The sequence below is a fragment of the Zalophus californianus genome, chromosome 7, assembly GCF_009762305.2.
Source record: "Zalophus californianus isolate mZalCal1 chromosome 7, mZalCal1.pri.v2, whole genome shotgun sequence".
NCBI classification, from domain to species: domain Eukaryota; kingdom Metazoa; phylum Chordata; class Mammalia; order Carnivora; family Otariidae; genus Zalophus; species Zalophus californianus.
In genome coordinates, this window is record NC_045601.1 from 114,643,455 (window position 1) to 114,661,815 (window position 18,361).

An 18,361-nucleotide genomic window follows, 5' to 3' on the forward strand; every position below is an offset into this window, starting at 1 on the left:
TGTGTTTTAGGAAAACAAACTATTTTCTTTTCTTTCTTTTTTTAAGTTAAATAAATGTAATTCATTTATCTCCCTCATAAAAATACATCCTGAGACTACAACTATAAATAGATTTTATTTATAAACATTTATATGTTTAGATAAATCTATTAGATTATTGAGGGGCAAGAATATTGTGATACATAACCTTATTTTTGTTTGAGAATGACTTATTTTGGGATGCCTGGTGGCTCAGTCGCATCTGCCTTCAGCTCAGGGTTCTGCATCAGGCTCCTTGCTCAGCGGGAGCCTGCTTCTTCCTCTGCCGCTCCCGCTGCTTATGCATGCTCGCTCGCTCGCTCGCTCTCTCTCTCTCTCTCTCACACACACACACACACACACACACACACACACACACACACACACACATACACACAAATAAATAAAATCTTTAAAAAAAAAGACTTAATTTTTTAAGTAACTTGGTTGTTCAACAAAACATCACTTTCTTACTCTAAATCATTCTTATTCTCTAAGATTTTTTTTAAGATTTACTTATTTTTAAAAATGAGGATTTATTTAGAGAGAGAGAACACAAGCATACACGCACGCAGGGGGTGGGGCAGGGGCAGAGGGAGAAAGACTCTATAGTGGACTTGCTGCTGAGCGCAGAGCCCAACCCAGGGCTCTATCTCACAACCCCGAGATCGTGACTGAGCCGAAATCAAGAATTGGATGCTTAACCAACTGAGCCACCCAGGGGCCCCTAAGATTTTTTTTCATAACATGAGTTCAGTAATACTCTGTGGCTTACTTAAAATTTTTTTCTGTTCGGGGCGCCTGGGTGGCTCAGTCGGTTAAGCGACTGCCTTCGGCTCAGGTCATGATCCTGGAGTCCCGGGATCGAGTCCCGCATCGAGCTCCCTGCTCAGCAGGGAGTCTGCTTCTCCCTCTGACTCTCTTCCCTCTCGTGCTCTCTATCTCTTTCTCTCAAATAAATAAATAAAATCTTTAAAAAAAAAAATTTTTTTTTCTGTTCAATTGATTATGTAGAAAAAACCATTTTTATTTGATAAACTATGTATAGATGTTGCAAAATGGAATGTGAGATAGCTTTTCTCACTACTTAAGTGACTGTTTCCTTCCTTTTGTTTCTTTCAGGAGGTTATCATCTTGTGAAAATCGGAGATCTATTCAATGGAAGATATCATGTGATCCGAAAATTGGGCTGGGGACACTTTTCAACAGTGTGGTTATCATGGGATATTCAGTAAGTTGTAGTGGTCCTGCAAAAGAATTAGTTAGGCAATGCCTAAGGGTTTTCATCTGATTTTCCAGAGATGATCTAGCCTTCAGTCTAGCTCTAGACCAATTTCTTGATCAGAATTTTGTTGTTGATAATCTTTATGTTTTTGAGCAAATTTGTCTTTCCTCTGGGGAAGAAGCGCCTTAGAGACAAAAGATTGATTAAATTAGTATCCATAAGGCACTTGGAACTCGGAAATTCAAAACATTACAAATATTCAATGGAAGTATGGTATGTAAATTTATAGGGTGTTTTTGTGGGTTTTTTTATTGGAGTAAAGTTTTAGATGATGTCTTATAGCAACCTATGTGAAATTATTTTCTTGTAGTTTGTTTTGGTAAGAGATTTGCTCGACCATACAGTCTAAAATTTTTCCTACGTAAAAATCACAGGTAATTAAAATGGGATGTTTACCTACAGGTGTACTGTCTGTCTTTGATGAGACAGTAATTGAGATCTGTGCACTTTGTTTTTTTTCAGTTTGGTTTCACCCCAAGTATTTCTTCTGGTCTCTTCTAAACTTTTAACCTTTTAGCTTTTGACATGCAGATATACAGGACACTTCTGGTTTGATAAGGTTTTCCCCCCATATTTATTACCATTTCATGGTTTTACTTGGATTCAGAGAGGCATTCAGAAGGTAGACTTTAACTTGGAGAAAATGTGTGCTGACTGAGATTACCTGAGAACAGATTTTCTTCCTCCTATAAATGAAATCTGTCCAGTTAGTACGGTTAACAGGTACACATGATTGCATAGAAATAGCCTTTGTTTAAGTACAGGGAAACGTGGAATCAGTACTTGTACTTTTGTCACTGCCTCCCAGTTATGGCTAAATTTTACCTTCCTAAAGTGAGGATAGGGCATTAGTCTTAACTGCCTGTGTTTGTTTCTTAGGGGAAAGAAGTTTGTGGCAATGAAAGTAGTTAAAAGTGCTGAACATTATACTGAAACAGCACTAGATGAAATCCGGTTGCTGAAATCAGTGAGTATTAATTAGATAATATGTGTGAACAGCAAAACATCATAAAGTTTTACTGAATTAAGACATACCAAATGTAGACTCTTTAGCATGACTAATTTTTATTGTAAAGTTCCAGTATCCTTAAAGAGATAGAGGAAGATGACAGTATTTTTTTTTTAAAAAAAAGATTTTATGTGTGTATTTGTCAGAGAGAGCACAAAGCAGGGGAGGGGCAGGTAGGGGGAGAAGCAGGCTCCCTGCTGAGCAAGGAGCCCGATGTGGGACTTGATCCCAGGACCCTGGGATCATGACCTGAGCTGAAGGCAGATGCTTAACTGAGCCACCCAGGCGCCCTAGAAGATGACAATATTTATAAATTCTGTGCTTATGGTAGGGGAAGTGGTGGATTCCCATCATAAACACTAAAAAAAACTTTCAAATAAAATATTTATCGAGCATGTTTTATGTACCAGATAGCACAAAAAATGTTTTACTTTCCTACTATGGTTAAAAGTAAAGTTGTCTGACAATAGCCAAAATATCCAGATGTCCATCAACAGTTGAATGGATAAAGAAAATGTGAGATAGATAGATAAATAGCTAGCTGTAATGGAATATTACACAGCCATCAAGAAGAATGAAATCTTGCCATGTGCAGTGACATGGGTGGAACTAAAGGGTATTATGCTAAGAATAAATCAGAGAAGGACAAGTACCATATGATTTTAAGAAACAAAACAGATGAACATAGGGGAAGGGAAGGAAAAATCAAATAAGATAAAAACAGAGAGGGTGACAAACCATAAGAGGAAACCAACTGAGGGCTGCTGGAGGGGAGTTGGGCATTAAGGAGGGCACTTGATGTAATGAGCACTGGGTTTTATATGCAACTGATGAATCACTAAACTCTACTTCTGAAACTAATAAAAAAAGTAAACTTGTGTGAATAAGTATATAACATCTATTTTATGCTTTAAAATATTATAAAAATATATAACAAAATAAACGCTGTTTAATTCCTTTTTTATATCTTAAAACTTAAATTTTAGAAAAACTTTTTGTTTTGTTAAAAATTAGGAAGTTATGGTAGGAGGAGCTTAAACTTAGAGTAAGAAAACGTGGGCTTTAAGACCAGCCTTAGTCCAGTGTATCCTCCAGCTCATCACTCCATTTCTTCTGAGCCCTTGAGTTTTCATTTGTTAGACCAGGAGAGCTCTAAGAAAGTAATTTTCAGAGTGCCAGTCGGACAAGATAGGAGCCTGTGCCAAAAGTTAAATCAATACTGCTTGCTTCCTTCGTTGAGAAGGTTCTTTATGGGGGGAATAAAAAAGTTTAGCTGAGTAAACAGTGTGATGAATATTGGTTCAGTGGTTGTTTTGCATCCTGTAAAAGCTCCTTAATTCCTCATGGTCTGGTAACCAGCAATTAATTAGAGAGTGACACTTTTAGTAGAAAAATGATTGAATTAGAGCAATAGTCTTTGTCAGTTGTATTTCCTTTTGTGCACTGTTTATTTCTTTGCCTATTTGAACTATTAAAATTTTAGTATGTTTTTCTCATAGATGTGTGTGAGCTCTTTCTTGGGAGTAATTAATCCTTTGTTACATATGCTGTAGGTTTTCCCTCCCCCACTATTTGGCTTATTTCCACACTTTGCCTGTTGCTAAATACTGTCTCTTTCCCACTGTAGGTTCGTAATTCAGACCCTAATGATCCAAATAGAGAAATGGTCGTTCAACTACTAGATGACTTTAAAATATCAGGAGTTAATGGAACACGTATCCTTTTAAGAACTGTTTGAAAATCATGAAATAACCTTATCTCCAGGAGAGGAAACCAGATTTATATAAATAGCATTTGGCTCTTTTCTCAAGGCAAAGTATAATGAAACTACTTTGGGTTATTGTTAACTTCTGCACACAGATGTGAATAGTGTTTATATGTTGTGACTTGTCAGGGGATTGCTTTAGGCATTTTTCCCTTTTCAGGCAAATTAAACCAAAGTCAAAAGAAAACCTTTTTTTTTTTGATTAGCCTTGTATTAGTAAAGGTTCTGTGATTTTTATCAATTAGCACAGAAATTTTAATGGAAGTAATTTTTCATGATAAACACTGGATAAAGAAAAATTTAACACATTGTATTAGCTACCAGCCTTGAACATTGAAGAGGCTGTGCATATAGGTTATTATGCTTAGAATCTAAACAGATGTGATTGTGTTCTATTAAGATGAACAAACTGACTTGTTTAATGTTTTTATCTGGATTTTTAGAATTTCTATAGTTGAAAGGAACCTTACCTGATTTTTTTCGTAAGTTAATGTCAAAGTGACATGTGGTGAACTGATTAAGAGGTTGTTGCAACAGCCTTGCTTATGAAGGCTTATCAGACTTTTCAGAATAAAAGATGAAGTAAAATCTCACTTGGATTGGAGAGTCTAAAACTACCTGTTCATAAACTATTTAAAAATGTAAAAGGAAAGACATTTCATCTCTCATTCTACTCTTCCTGCATATTTAGCTTCTCTTAACACACTGTTAATTGCCAACTATCTCTTTTTAAGGAGGTGGGCTACGTATGGTTCTGGCATCATGTGGACTATGGTAAGAGACTTGAATGGAGAAGTGAGAGAGAACAGGTGATAATGTGAAAAGTTCTTATCTGTCATTCTGAATTTAGTTGTGAGTTATTTCCTTGGAGAAGTACAAATCACATATCCCTGATGTCAGAAGAAAACTGCAAGAATCATCCATTTTAAAAGAGTCTTGTGACTGTTGTGGTCACTTTGTAGGTGGCTTACTCTGTGTGTATATAATAAGGCTAACCAAGATGTAAAAACATACATAGGATGCCATTAGATTCTGTTTCCCTGTTTGATCTTGTAATGTATGTCATGCCAACTCTCTGCTAATTTGGGAAAGTTACAAATAAAACTAGAAATATTCTAAATAATCTCCTCAGTAATGCTTGAGTACCATTATTTGACTCCAATGAAGAAGGGTGTTTTTGTTTTTTTTTTAATCTTAGTGGGTTTGAATTTCAAGTTCCAAGGTATTTTCCAAATATTACCAAGCGGTTTCTCTGTAGTTTTATCCACTGAGTTCCTCTTTGCCCTAAGCCCATTTCTCTCTGCTCTTCCTCCTGCTTGTCTCCCAACTGTCTGGGCTACTGCATTATTTGCTGCTACTAGAGATTGAAAAGGATAAAAGAGCACTGAGTTAAGGGTTAATGGGTTATGCTGTTCTCTTCTCACAACATAAGCATGTCTGCATGGAGCCATAGATCTGTATTTTTCTTTGTATCTGAGCATCTCCAGAGGACTGTCCTTCTCATACTGAAGTATAAGGGGCCCTGAACTAGAAAGTTATATAGACTTCAGTATAGTTGGTTCGTTCTACTTCTATAGGTGGTAAGGGGCGAGGAGTGATTAAAGAGGGACCGCTGTTTTATATATACTATTGACATTAGCCAGTGAGTATCCTTTTCGGCCGTCTTTGTGACCTACTATATCTTTAGGATACTTCTTATTTCTAGTATGTATTTTGCCTCTTTTCCTAGCTCCTCTTACTCATAATGTGCTCTAAATGTGACCCTTATTAGTGTTCAGCCCTTTGTGTTTTTTCTTTACACCAGCTCCCCAAGAAAATTTTTTCATGTATCCTTTTATCCTTTTTGTTTCTTAGGCTGCTAAATGTTTGGTCATTTTTATATCACTGCTTACAGATTAAAATACTATTGTCAAATTGCAGTGCTTCTCTCAACAAATCAAAGAATGAAACTAGGAACATAATAGAGTAACTTAAAAATTCTGTTTTCTGGGTTGTTGGTTTTTTTTTTTTTTAAGCAATCTGCATTTTAAAAATCCTGTTTTGGTATATTTCACATATACAAAAGTAGAATAGTTGAGTGAATCTCCACAGACCCATTACACATTTTAGGATCTTGTTTGATCTTGTTTTGTGTCTACCTCCTGCTAATTTTGTGGGCAACCTTAGATATATTATTTCACCCATAATTCTTTCATATTGTATCTCCAAAAGACAAGGACTTTAAAATATAACCTCAATACAATTACCATACCTAAAAAAATTGGGACCGGTTTTTAGTCATCCAGTATCTAATCTGATAGTGTTTCAGTCTCCAAATGTCGCATACTTCTTTTTCTTTTCAGTGTGTTTCATTCTTATTTGGGTGTTTTATAGATATATAGATATATATTTTTTCTGTGTCTCTACTTTTTAATATATGGACTATAGCTGTAACTGCTTAATTTCCTTGTCTGCTAATTCTGACATCTATGTCACTTCTGGTTTAGTTTTGAATGATTGAATTCTAATTTTCAACTATGTTTTCTTGCATCTTTCCTGCCTGTAATATTTGGTAGATACATTGTGATTTTTCATTTGGCTGCTGGATATTTTGTATTCCCATAAATCTTGAGTTTTGTTCTGGGATGCAGTTATATCACATGGAAACAGTTTGATCCTTTTCAGATTTTACATTTATGATTTATTAGATAGATCCAGGGCAGTGTTCAGTTGAGGACTAATTGTTTCCTGTACCGACATAAGACCTTCCTGAATAATCTACCCAGACACCCATGACTATGAATTTTTCTAGTCTTTATGTTTTTTTAATTGAGATAAATTAGAACATTGCATTAGTTTTGGGTGTACACATATAAATGATTTGAAAAATGTGTGTATTGCAAATGGTTACCACAGTAAGTTAACATCCATCACCACTCATAGTTAACAGGTTTTCTTCTTGTAATGCGAACTTTTAAGATCTACTTTCTGAGCAGCTATCAAATATACAGTATAGTATTGTTAACTGTAGTCACCATTCTGTACATTATATCCCCAAGACTTACTCATCTCAAACTAGAAGTTTATGCACACACACATCTTTATCCATTCTTCCATCAGTGGACTGTGTCTTGGCTATTGTAAATGATTCTGTAATGCACATGGGGATGCTGGTAACTTAATGAATTTGGGGTAACAATTTCATTTCTTTCAGATAAATACTCAGAAGTAGAATTGCTGGATTATATGGTAGTTCTATTTTTGATCTTTTGAGGAACGTTTGATACTATTTTCCATAGTTTTCTGCACCAACTTATGTTCCCACCAGCAGCACACAAGGATTCCCTTTTCTCCACAGCCTCACCAACACTTGTTATCTCTTGTCTTTTTGATAGTAACCATTCTAACAGGTGTGAGGTGATATTTTGTTGTGGTTTTGGTTTCTGTTTCCCTGATGATTAGTGATGTTGAGCACCTTTTCATGTCCCTGTTGGCCATCTGTATGTCTTCGGAAAAATGTCTATTTACATCCTCTGCTCATTTTTTAATAAAATTTTTTTCTATTGAGTTGTGAAAATTCCTTATATATTAACCCCTTATCAGATACGTAGTTTGCAGATAATTTCTCCTATTCAGTACATTGCCTTTTCATTTTGTTAATGGTTTCTTTTGGTGTGCAGAAGAGTTTTAGTTTGATTTAGTCCTATTTGTTCATTTTCACTTTTGTTGCTTTTGCTTTCTTCTGGTGTCAGATCCAAAATATCATTGCCAAGACCAGTGCCAAGGAGCTTACTGCCTATTGCCTATGTTTTTGTCTAGGAGTTTTATGGTTTCAGGTCTTAACACTCAAGTCTCCATTTTGAGTTGATTTTTGTATTAGGTGTAAGATAGTGGTTAAGTTTCATTCTTTTGCATGTGGCTGACTAGCTTTCCCAGCACCATTTATTGAAGAGACTTGTTCTTTCCCCAGTGTATATTTACGGCTCCTTTGTCATAAACAAATTGACTATATGATAGGTTTATTTCTGGTCCACGACTATGACTTTGAATTTGTCTAGCTTTTTTGATGAGAACAGACATTGTTGGAGCCCTTTGGGAATGCTGGCCACTGTTCCCTCTAATCCCCTCAGATGATATTTTCCCCCTGCCTCCTTGTATTTCCTTGTATACTTACGTTGATTAGTACTCTGCTAAATTCTTGAGGGGATCCCTTTGCAGATCTCCAAGATTCTCTTTTTCTGTAGCTGCCTTGGTCTCCCAGGACTCTTAACTCCTTCTCTTAAACTCAAGGAATCTGGAAAGTCTCAAAGCAGTAACATGGGGCAATCATAGGATTCACCTCATTTGTTTCTTTTTTCTCAAGGATCACTGCCTTTATTGCCTGATGTCAGGGTCAATAAATCTGTTGTTTTATGTATTTTGTCTGCTTTTGTTGTTGTCATTTTAAGCAAGAGGATAAATGCATGACCTGTTAATTCCATCTTGACAGAAGCAGAAGTTCCTAGGTACGTTTAACTTTGAGAAATTGCCAGCCAGTTTTCCAAAGTGGTTGTACCATTTTACACTTCTGTTAGCAAATATGAGAGTTCTAATTGCTCCATATCCTCGCCTACATTTGGTCATGTTAGTCTTTTTATTTTAGTCTGGTGAATTTGAAATGCTATCTTATTAAAATTTTGATTGTGTTTCCCTGAGGTAATATGTCCCTTTAATCTTCTTTAATTTAGAACACTGCCTTCCTTTAATGACATTGACTTATTTTTTTTTTAAGAATCCAGAGCAGATATTTTGTCTCTTAATTTAGATTTGTCTAATGGTTTCCTGAAAATTAAATCCAGGTTAATTATTTTTGTCAAGTATACTACATGGATGATGTTCTCTTCTTCTCAGTGTATTACATCAGAGGGTACCTGACATCGGTATGTGCTTTATCATTAGTGGATAATAAGTTGGATCACTGGGTTAAGGCACAGTCTTCCAGATTTCCCTGTTTAGAAGTACCTTTTTCCTTTCATAATTAATAAGCAGTCTGGGGAGATACTGTGACATTGAGACTTTATTCCCAACAATCTAACACAGGAGTTACAGTGTTGTGTTGATTCTTACTTGAATCCATTATTACTATAGTAATTATAAAATGGTGATTTTTTTTTTTTATTTCTGTCTGTCTTTGTATATCTATTACTTGACTTTTTCTTTAAAAAGTATATTTCCAGGGGCACCTGGCTGGCTCAGTCTCAGGGTCATGATTCTGAGTCCCATGTTGTGTGTAGAGATTACTTAAATTAAGATTAAAATCTTAAAAAAATTAAAAGATTTTCCTATCCACACACATACTTTTTAAAGTATCTGGACTCATTCAGTTTTTATTTTTTATAAGTTAATTCATAACTTCATTTTTAAAAATGTTTTCAACTTGGCCAGTGACGTCCTCTCAACTGTTCCTCTTGATATGTTCCATTACTGTTCACACAGCAAGGTTTCCAGGTTCACCTGGAATTTGGCCATTTCTTCAAGGTGTCCAGGTTTTCCTTTAGTGGAGAATCTTAGTTAAAGGAAAAGTGTAGGGGCGCCTGGGTGGCTCAGTCGTTAAGTGTCTGCCTTCGGCTCAGGTCGTGATCCCAGGGTCCTGGGATTGAGCCCCACATCGGGCCTCCCTGCTCTGTGGGAAGCCTGATTCTCCCTCTCCCACTCCCCCTGCTTGTGTTCCCTCTCTCACTGTGTTTCTGTCAAATAAATAAAATCTTTAAAAAAAATAATAAAGGAAAAGTCTGGGCACTAGGTCATTATTACATATGTATATCTCAACTTTCCCCTTATGTAGTAATTTCTGGAGGTGCAAGGTAGCAACATACTGCAAAAATCCCACCCGTGCCCTGCACACTCCTAGGCTCAGAGTTATTCCTGCTTATGGTGATTGGGATGTTGATACAGAAAGAGAACACACGGTGGCACTAGAATCAAGATTAGTTTTGTAAACTACAGAGCATAAAGCAAGTCAGTTTCCTATTTTTAAAAAACGTTGGCCTTCACATTTTTTTAGGTTACGTTTTGGTACATTATCTCCTGTAGTTAAAGCTTCCTGCTTTGAGACCATGAGAGTAAGAGTTGTTACCCTGAGCATTAGTTTTGCATCAGGGAGAAGTAATCAGCAACTTAAGGCTAGTGCTTTCACTAATTGAATGTGCAGGTTTCACTTTTCTTTTACTACTGGTGTTTTAATGTGCATAGTTTTATCAGTAAACCAGCACCCCCGAATTTTCCATTTCTTGGATGTTTTCAGTAACTTAAACATTCTTTCACCTTTGGAATTCAGAATATTGACAGCTAGTTATTTTTTTAGTCATACTCTATAACTTTTCATACTGAAAGAATAATACAGTAAATTTCATTGGGGTAGAACATTTTATCTTGCCTCTTCTCTTGTGCCTCCTTTTTCCTTCCTTAACAAACTCCTAGATATCTGCATGGTGTTTGAAGTTTTGGGGCATCATCTGCTCAAGTGGATCATCAAGTCCAATTATCAAGGGCTTCCACTGCCTTGTGTCAAAAAAATTATCCAGCAAGTATGTATCCTAATATTGTCTATGTGGTGATTGTTTTATATTCTTAAAGTGTCAGGGGTTTCCTATATCAAACAGAATTTTTTTTTTAAACTAGGGATTTTTTTAATTGCTAAAATTAGGTGTTTTATTCAGCCCCTAGTGTTTGTTCTGTCTTTAAGTGTTTTAGCAATAACCATTTTTCCCAGATTCATCTCCTGTAATAATTATTAGAGGGGAAGATGTGTTCAGTGACTGGTGTTGGAAATTTGGAGCCCTTATCTGGAAGTTCTGGTTACAGATATTGATTATTAATAGAGAATTGCTATGTCAAATTATTACTGTCTCTTTATAGAACATTATTCAAGGGTATTTTCTAATATTCTAAATAGCTTTCAATACAGTAAAGTTTACTCTCAGGAAAATATACTTCAAAGGGCAAATAATTTGGATAATGTGTTTTAGTGGAAAGAGCTCTAAACTGGGAATCAGGAGACCTCAGTTCTTTATCAACAAGGAAATTTGAATTAAGAGATACTAAATCTCTTTCATCACCTATATTTCAACATTTAAAGAGCATATTGACTTTTATTCTCGGCCTTTATGTTCTTCATTAAATATCTCCAAATACAATTAGCTTTTTAATTTTTTATTATAGGTACACTCTTGCCTTTGCTCATAGTTTACGAGTAATCTTTCTGGGGAAGTTTCTTTGTGCCTTATCAAGAATGCTTTATTCTCTGTTGAAAACTACCATATTGTTTTTATATTTTTATTTTGTAAAATCTTGTATTGTGATTTTTTCCTTCTCCAGAAAGACTTGTATTCTGTGTTTGCAAGTCTACCACTCTATTCCCATCCAGGTGTTACAGGGTCTGGATTATTTACACACCAAGTGCCGTATCATCCACACTGACATTAAACCAGAAAACATCTTGTTGTCAGTGAACGAGCAGTATATCCGAAGACTGGCTGCGGAAGCAACAGAGTGGCAGCGATCTGGAGCTCCTCCACCTTCTGGATCTGCAGGTATGTTTTCTCTGAAGACTTTGGTCTCATTAGAAGTTACGAGAAGTTCCAGGGTGGCTCGGTTGGTTAAGTGTCCAACTCTTGATTTCAGCTCAGGTCATGATCTCAGGGTCCTGGGATCAAGCCCTGTATTGGGCTCCCTGCTCTCTCTCTCAGATAAATAAATAAATCTTTAAAAAAAAAACAAAACCTGAGAAGTTCCTATTTTTATTCTATTACCAGGCAGTTAAGTAAAGCATACTCATTTAACGATAAGATACCGTAAGTACTTGTGTGTAAGAAATAGTCTCAGGCTTCAAGACTTTTTTACAAATCTTCAGAATTGCTCTCCTGTAGAAAGAAGTCTAGAAATTGTGTCTTCTGGGTACAGATGTTTTGTATACTATAAAAGCTGATTTATGTTCTTGTTTTAAAATGTTTTCTCTTGTAATTCAATAGCCATTTTTGATGTGTTTACCTCTTACCATGATCATACGTACATGCTTGCTTATAGATCAGTGTGATCTGTGCAGGGGCAAGATAACTTACTATTAAGAACTTGAGTTTAAGCACTGGGGTGGACAGAGCTGGTTTGAATCCTGGCTTCATCATTGGCTGGGTGTTTTTGAGCAAGTGTCTTGACTTCGTTTTCCCTCATGCAGGAGTTCTTGGGGGATTAGTTCCGTGTTAAAGCAGTTAATAGGTTGCCACACAGTATTATGTGCTACAGATGATGGCTATGATTATGATGATTTTTTTTGCCATTTGGGGTATAGATTTTAATTTTAGTAGTTTTATTATATTTGAGGAATTTTTTTTTTTTGAGGGACTTTCTTGATCCTCAAGTTGAAATGTCAATTATCATAGGCTTCCTTTAAAAAGGAAGACTAAAGAAGGGGGGGCTAATGAGAAGTTGTTTAATGGGCATAGAGTTTCATTTTTCCAAAGTGAAAACATTCTAGAAATATTACACAACAATGTGAATATAATTAACACTGTTGAACTGTACACTTAAGAATGGTTCAGAGGGAGATTTCACCTTGTGTGGCTTTTACCACAATTAAAAAAAATTTTTTTTACGGAAGATTCTACCTCCCGCCTAATCTATGCTATGCTATGATACAAATTACTGTATAACTCTTAATGCCATGCTCCTTTTAAAACTGACCAGTGCCAAGGGGAAGAATTAAGAGATGGGGGTTCTTGGTGGGGATGAGGGTATTTTAAGCATACATCGGAATGAGATTTTTGCAGCATTAATAGTGGAAACCAGAAATGGGGACTTTGGCTCCTTGCATATATGGATTTTATCTGGAGAAGAATTTAGTTTATTTACATTTATTTTATGTTTGCCAACTTTTATATGCATTATTCTTTTTTAAAAGATGATACTTTTACCAAAGTTGCTTTTAAAAACAGTAGTTTTCTCTATAACATAAACTTATACGGCTGCTGAATGCCAGGATTCTTACTTGGTTTTCTTTTCTTTTCAGTCAGTACTGCACCCCAGCCTAAACCAGTAAGTATAAGGTGTTTCTATGTTTAATTCTGATCTATGGGCAATGAGCAGGGATTCTTCTGTTAGGGATCACAGTTTGTGTAGAGTTTGAAAACCAAAGAAAAAAATATTCCTGCGCTTCTATATTTTCTCCTACAAATGCCCATGCATCTTTAACAAGTTTGTACCGGTGAGGCTTCTATAAACTTGAGTGTGTCTGAGAGTACAGCAGCCCCACAGATGGCTCAGAGGACCAAAATTTATTGTTTGTTTCTATTTGGTTTCATAAGAGTATCCACATTGTTTAAGTTAATGAGAAACTTAAGTGCTATGTTAGGAAAAGAGTGAAATTTAATTAGGAAATATTAAAGTTAACAGTTATCTCCAACTGGGGGTAATGGATTAGCCACCTGAAGGCTTTATCTGTTTGTAATCTCCGCCCAGGCTGACAAAATGTCAAAGAATAAGAAGAAGAAATTGAAGAAGAAGCAGAAGCGCCAGGCAGAATTACTAGAGAAGCGAATGCAGGAAATTGAGGAAATGGAGAAAGAGTCGGGCCCTGGGCAAAAAAGACCAAACAAGCAAGAAGAATCAGAGAGTCCTGTTGAAAGACCCTTGAAAGAGAACCCACCTAATAAAATGACCCAAGAAAAACTTGGTATAAATAGAGCATACACAAAAATTTACTTTAACATTAATTTATCATTGTTCTATAATATAGTGGTTTCGTGCATACAACACATCTCTGGGGGTGTCCTTATACAGTAAGAGTACAGAACCTTCATAAATGTCAGGCAGGTAATAGTCAAATGTAATTTCTGACTTTTCTATGGAAATGCAACATAGACTTCATTTTGCACTTGAGTAAGGATAAGGAGATCTTTATCCTTCCATAAATAGGTGTTAGATGTTCAATCATGTTTTTATGTCACCCTGTATAAGTTCTAGAAAACGTTTTTAATCTTGTGGAGAAGTTTTTTTGTTCTTTCACTCATACACATACACATACATCCTTTTTGTCTGTTTGTTCCTTAGAAGAGTCAAGTACCATTGACCAGGATCAAACACTTATGGAACGTGGTGTAGAGGGTGGTGCAGCAGAAATTAATTGCAATGGAGTAATTGAAATCGTTAATTATACTGAAAACAGTAATAAAGAAACATTGAGGCTTAAAGAGGATCTACATAATGCTAATGACTGTGATGTCCAAAATTTGAAGCAGGAACCTAGTTTCCTAAGCTCCCAGAATGGAGACAGCAGCACATCTCAAGAAACAGACTCTTGTACACCTGTAACCTCTGAGGTGTCAGATACCATGATGTGCCAGGCTTCACCAAATGTAGACCAGTCATTCAGTGAACAGGACATCAGCCAACTTCAAGAAAGCATTCGGGCAGAGATACCCTGTGAAGATGAGCAAGAGCAAGTACAAAATGGACCATTGGACAACAAAGGTACTTAAACAGACATATTTCCCCCAGTACTCCTTCCCTGAATAGCATATTCATGAATTTCTAGTCCAAATCTACCATTGTTTTTATAAATAAAGCTTCGTAGCAGGTTCCCAAATTACCTTCAATGTGTAAATTTTTAGCTAGTTTCTTGAATTGTATTGGTCATGTAGTGGTGCACAGCACTTCACTTGCTCTGAAGGCAGAAGTAGGTTTTATTGTGTAAACTGAAGGTATTGCTGTATTCTTTTTTTTTTTTTTTTTTTGGTACTCTTTTTATCTTACAAAATTTAGTGAGGTTTGCCAGTCGGAGGCCTGGGTATATTGCTTCAGAGAGTTTTATTAACCTTTGGGTATTTCTGTGTTCACTAAACAGTCTTATTAATGATACCCTTTGTCTATAGGGAAATCCACTGCTGGAAATTTTCTTGTTAATCCCCTTGAGCCAAAAAATGCAGAAAAGCTCCAAGTGAAGATTGCTGATCTTGGAAATGCCTGTTGGGTGGTAAGTTAAACTTAGCTTAGTGCTGTGTTTTGAAGTCACTAGGAATGAATGAAAAGTTGAACTTTAATTGTGCTAAGGAAGAAAACATCTGCAGGTCTGTACCTAGATTGCCGGTTAAAATCTTTGAATATTTTTTCACTTTTTTCTTAATCTTCTATTATAGAAAAGTTCAAATATACTTAGAAAAGTAGAGAGAGTGGTATAATAAAACAGCCCCCACTCCCACTCCAGGTACCTATCACCCAGATTCAGGAATATTAACTCCTGGCCAGTCTTGTTTTATCTGTGTCCTAATTCACTTTCGTACTCAATGATGCTTATGTTCATACTTTCCTGTTATTTTCAAAATTGGTATCTAACTTATTAATTGTAAACTTTTAACTCATTTAACATATTTTGGACACTTCTTTGTCAACCAGAAAGTTTTATCAAATTCAGTTGGCTATATAGTATTCCCTAATGTACTTAGTTTTTACACATTTTTGATAGCTCTTTGTGATGAGCATCTTGGCTCATGAATCTTTGTGTGGTTGTCCTTAGGACATGACCTAAACATAGAATTCCTAAGTCAAAAGTTGGGGTGCTTTTTTAAAATGGATTTTTGATGTGTAGTGTCTGTTAATACTGTTGCTTATTACCTAGCTAAGAATTTGGGGGAGGGCATTATTTTTAATGGACACCTCAAAAATCTACAGTAGAATGATTTGCACATAAATGACACTACTCAGAGTCATATACTTTGTAAACAGCAATGTTGAAGATTGCTGAAGCCAAAACTATGCGTTAATGAAACTCCACTTTAATAGGTTTTACGTTTATTTTTATACTTCGAATTCTCTATTCCATATGGCATCCTGTACCTAATGGTTTATACCTTAGAAGGATCTCACTTCTAGGATATTGTGATAACCTTTTAGGAAAAAAAAAAATGAAGTCAGAGCTTAGCACTGACTAGTTAGGAATGGGGAAAAACTTTTCAAGTAATTAGAATTACTCTAATTACTTGTAGTAATTAGAGTAGTAATTAGTAATTACTCTAATTACTCTAATTACCGTACCGTGGTCTGGTCTAGGCCAGCCGGTCTTCACCTGGATGACTGCAGTGGCCTACTCAACTCTCTCCCTTCAGCTGCCCATGCCCCCTACAGACTGTTGTCAACACAGCTATCAGAGTGATCCTTTTAAAAATGTGAGTCGCAGTGACTTCCCTCAAAATGAATGCCAAAGTCTTTACCATGTCCCACACACCACCAAGGAAATAGTGTCCTTCTGCCTGGAATTCTCTTCCCAAGATAATGTGTACAACTCACTCATTTTCTTCAAGTTCCTATTCAGCTGTCATCAGGGAGATCTTCCCCTGAACACCTAACATAATGAGCAAACCACCACTCTCTAAACCCATGCACCTTTATTATATTCATTCATGTATTGTCTCTTTCTTCCTCTCCCCCCTGTTTTTTTTTCTCCATAGCACTTATCACAGTCTGATACTGTATAGTTGTTTGCTTACTATCCCTAAATGTATGTCCCATCACAACAGATTTTTTTGTTCACTGCTGTATCTACAGTACTTAGAACAGAACCCGGTACCTAGGAGGTGCTCAATAAATACTTAAGTAAATGAATTGTGAGAAACTCATTGGCTCTGTCACAGATACCACATGGTACAAACATCAAATGCTTCAAGCTTCTGGGCCTTTGTGTTTAGAACACCTTCCTCCATTATTTTCTTACCCAGTTGGCACACTTCTTTATTCTGCTACAATTTTTCATGTCACTTTTACTACCACAATTACTCTCTCTCTTTTTGTCTGCATGTCTCTTTTTTTATTTTATTTTATTTTATTAAAAGATTTTATTTATTTATTTGACAGAGGGAAAGAGAGCACAAGTAGGCAGATAGGCAGGCAGTGGGAGAGGGAGAAGCAGGCTCCCCGTTGAGCACAGAGCCCGATGCAGGGCTTGATCCCAGGACTCTGGGATCATGACCTGAGCCGAACGCAGACGCCCAACTGGCCGAGCCACCCAGGGGCCCCTCTTCTCTTTTTAAAAAATGTGCCATATGCTAAAATGACTTTACCTTCTTTTCATTCATTCACTCCTTCAGCAAACATTGGCACATGCTCTGACCTTGGTACTAGGACACAGTGTGAACTAGACATCGGCGTCTTGTCCTGCTGGATCCTAGTCATGACTAAATGTCACATCTTGCTGATCTCTGCAGCAGAACAGCATCTGGCATTCAGTAATAAAATTGTATAGGATTTTCAGATTGCTTGATTTTTTTGAAGTATTATATTCTTGTCAGTTATGCATGTATATAGTTTATGTTGATTCAGATATCTGTCCCCTCCCTTTGCCAATTTTTTTATTCCCCACACATCAGTATTTACCTTCATATTGCTAATAAATAACTTGGCTATACTGCTCCCAATTTTTTTTCCCCAATTTTAGGCATTTTACTACAGGATTTACGTACCATCACTGCATCCATCCCCCATGTTCCCAATTTAATATGATTTTGGCTACTTAATCATTCCGTGTTTGCATTATTGGGACCCAGTGCTATCTTAAGCATAAATTGTACTGATTCTTTTTCTGTTTCTGCCTAACACTGTGTTTCATTTGCTTAGTCATCTTTGTACTATTTATTAATTAATTCAACCCCACGCTTTCACCCAGTGGTATAAATACGTATACTTTAATGCATACAGCTACCTTGAGTACTCTTTCAACTTCTTCCCGAAGAGCTCTATCTGGAACCTGGAATCTTCTAACCTGCGTTCACCTGTTGGATTGCCCCGGAGGCCTGTGGCGTTACCACCATTCAGATTTCCTTTCACCATCATCCTGGAGATTATGTTTACTCTCTCTTTATATTCCCTACTTTCTGTCTCTTTGATTTTCTTTCTTGGTTTACTGTAAAATGATTGTTTTCTTTGTGGTTTTTGTTTTGTTTTGTTTTGGAGTATATACAATTTGTAGTAGCTTCCTAAGAAGAGGTGTGTGAGACTGGGAGGGGGGCACCTTGCGTCTGCTAATGTCTCTGTCCTACTTTCACACTCAGTTGGCTGCATGCAAAGTTTTAGGTTGAAAACAATTTTCCTTCAGAATGTTTGTCATTGCTCTATTATTTTCTAGTTCCCTGACTTGTTGCTGCTAAAGACCATTGCCATTCTGATTCTTGATCCCTTGTATGCAGCCTTTTCCCTTGTGAAAGTCTCTAGGATCATTATTTCACAGTGCTATGCCTCACTTGGGTTTGTTTTTTATCCATCAGATTAAGGACTTGGTGTGCAC

At 36.4% G+C, this 18,361-nt stretch overlaps 1 protein-coding gene across 1 annotated transcript in view; it reads left to right on the top strand.

The window, feature by feature from the left end:
* SRPK1 (SRSF protein kinase 1) overlaps positions 1-18,361 on the top strand; it is a 79,898-nt gene that overhangs the window by 44,537 nt on the left and 17,000 nt on the right. The window contains 9 exon segments of the mRNA XM_027601581.2: positions 1,141-1,249; positions 2,183-2,270; positions 3,940-4,027; positions 10,516-10,622; positions 11,462-11,627; positions 13,100-13,125; positions 13,549-13,762; positions 14,140-14,559; positions 14,961-15,061. Of these exon segments, the coding sequence (XP_027457382.1) occupies positions 1,141-1,249; positions 2,183-2,270; positions 3,940-4,027; positions 10,516-10,622; positions 11,462-11,627; positions 13,100-13,125; positions 13,549-13,762; positions 14,140-14,559; positions 14,961-15,061 (1,319 nt within the window).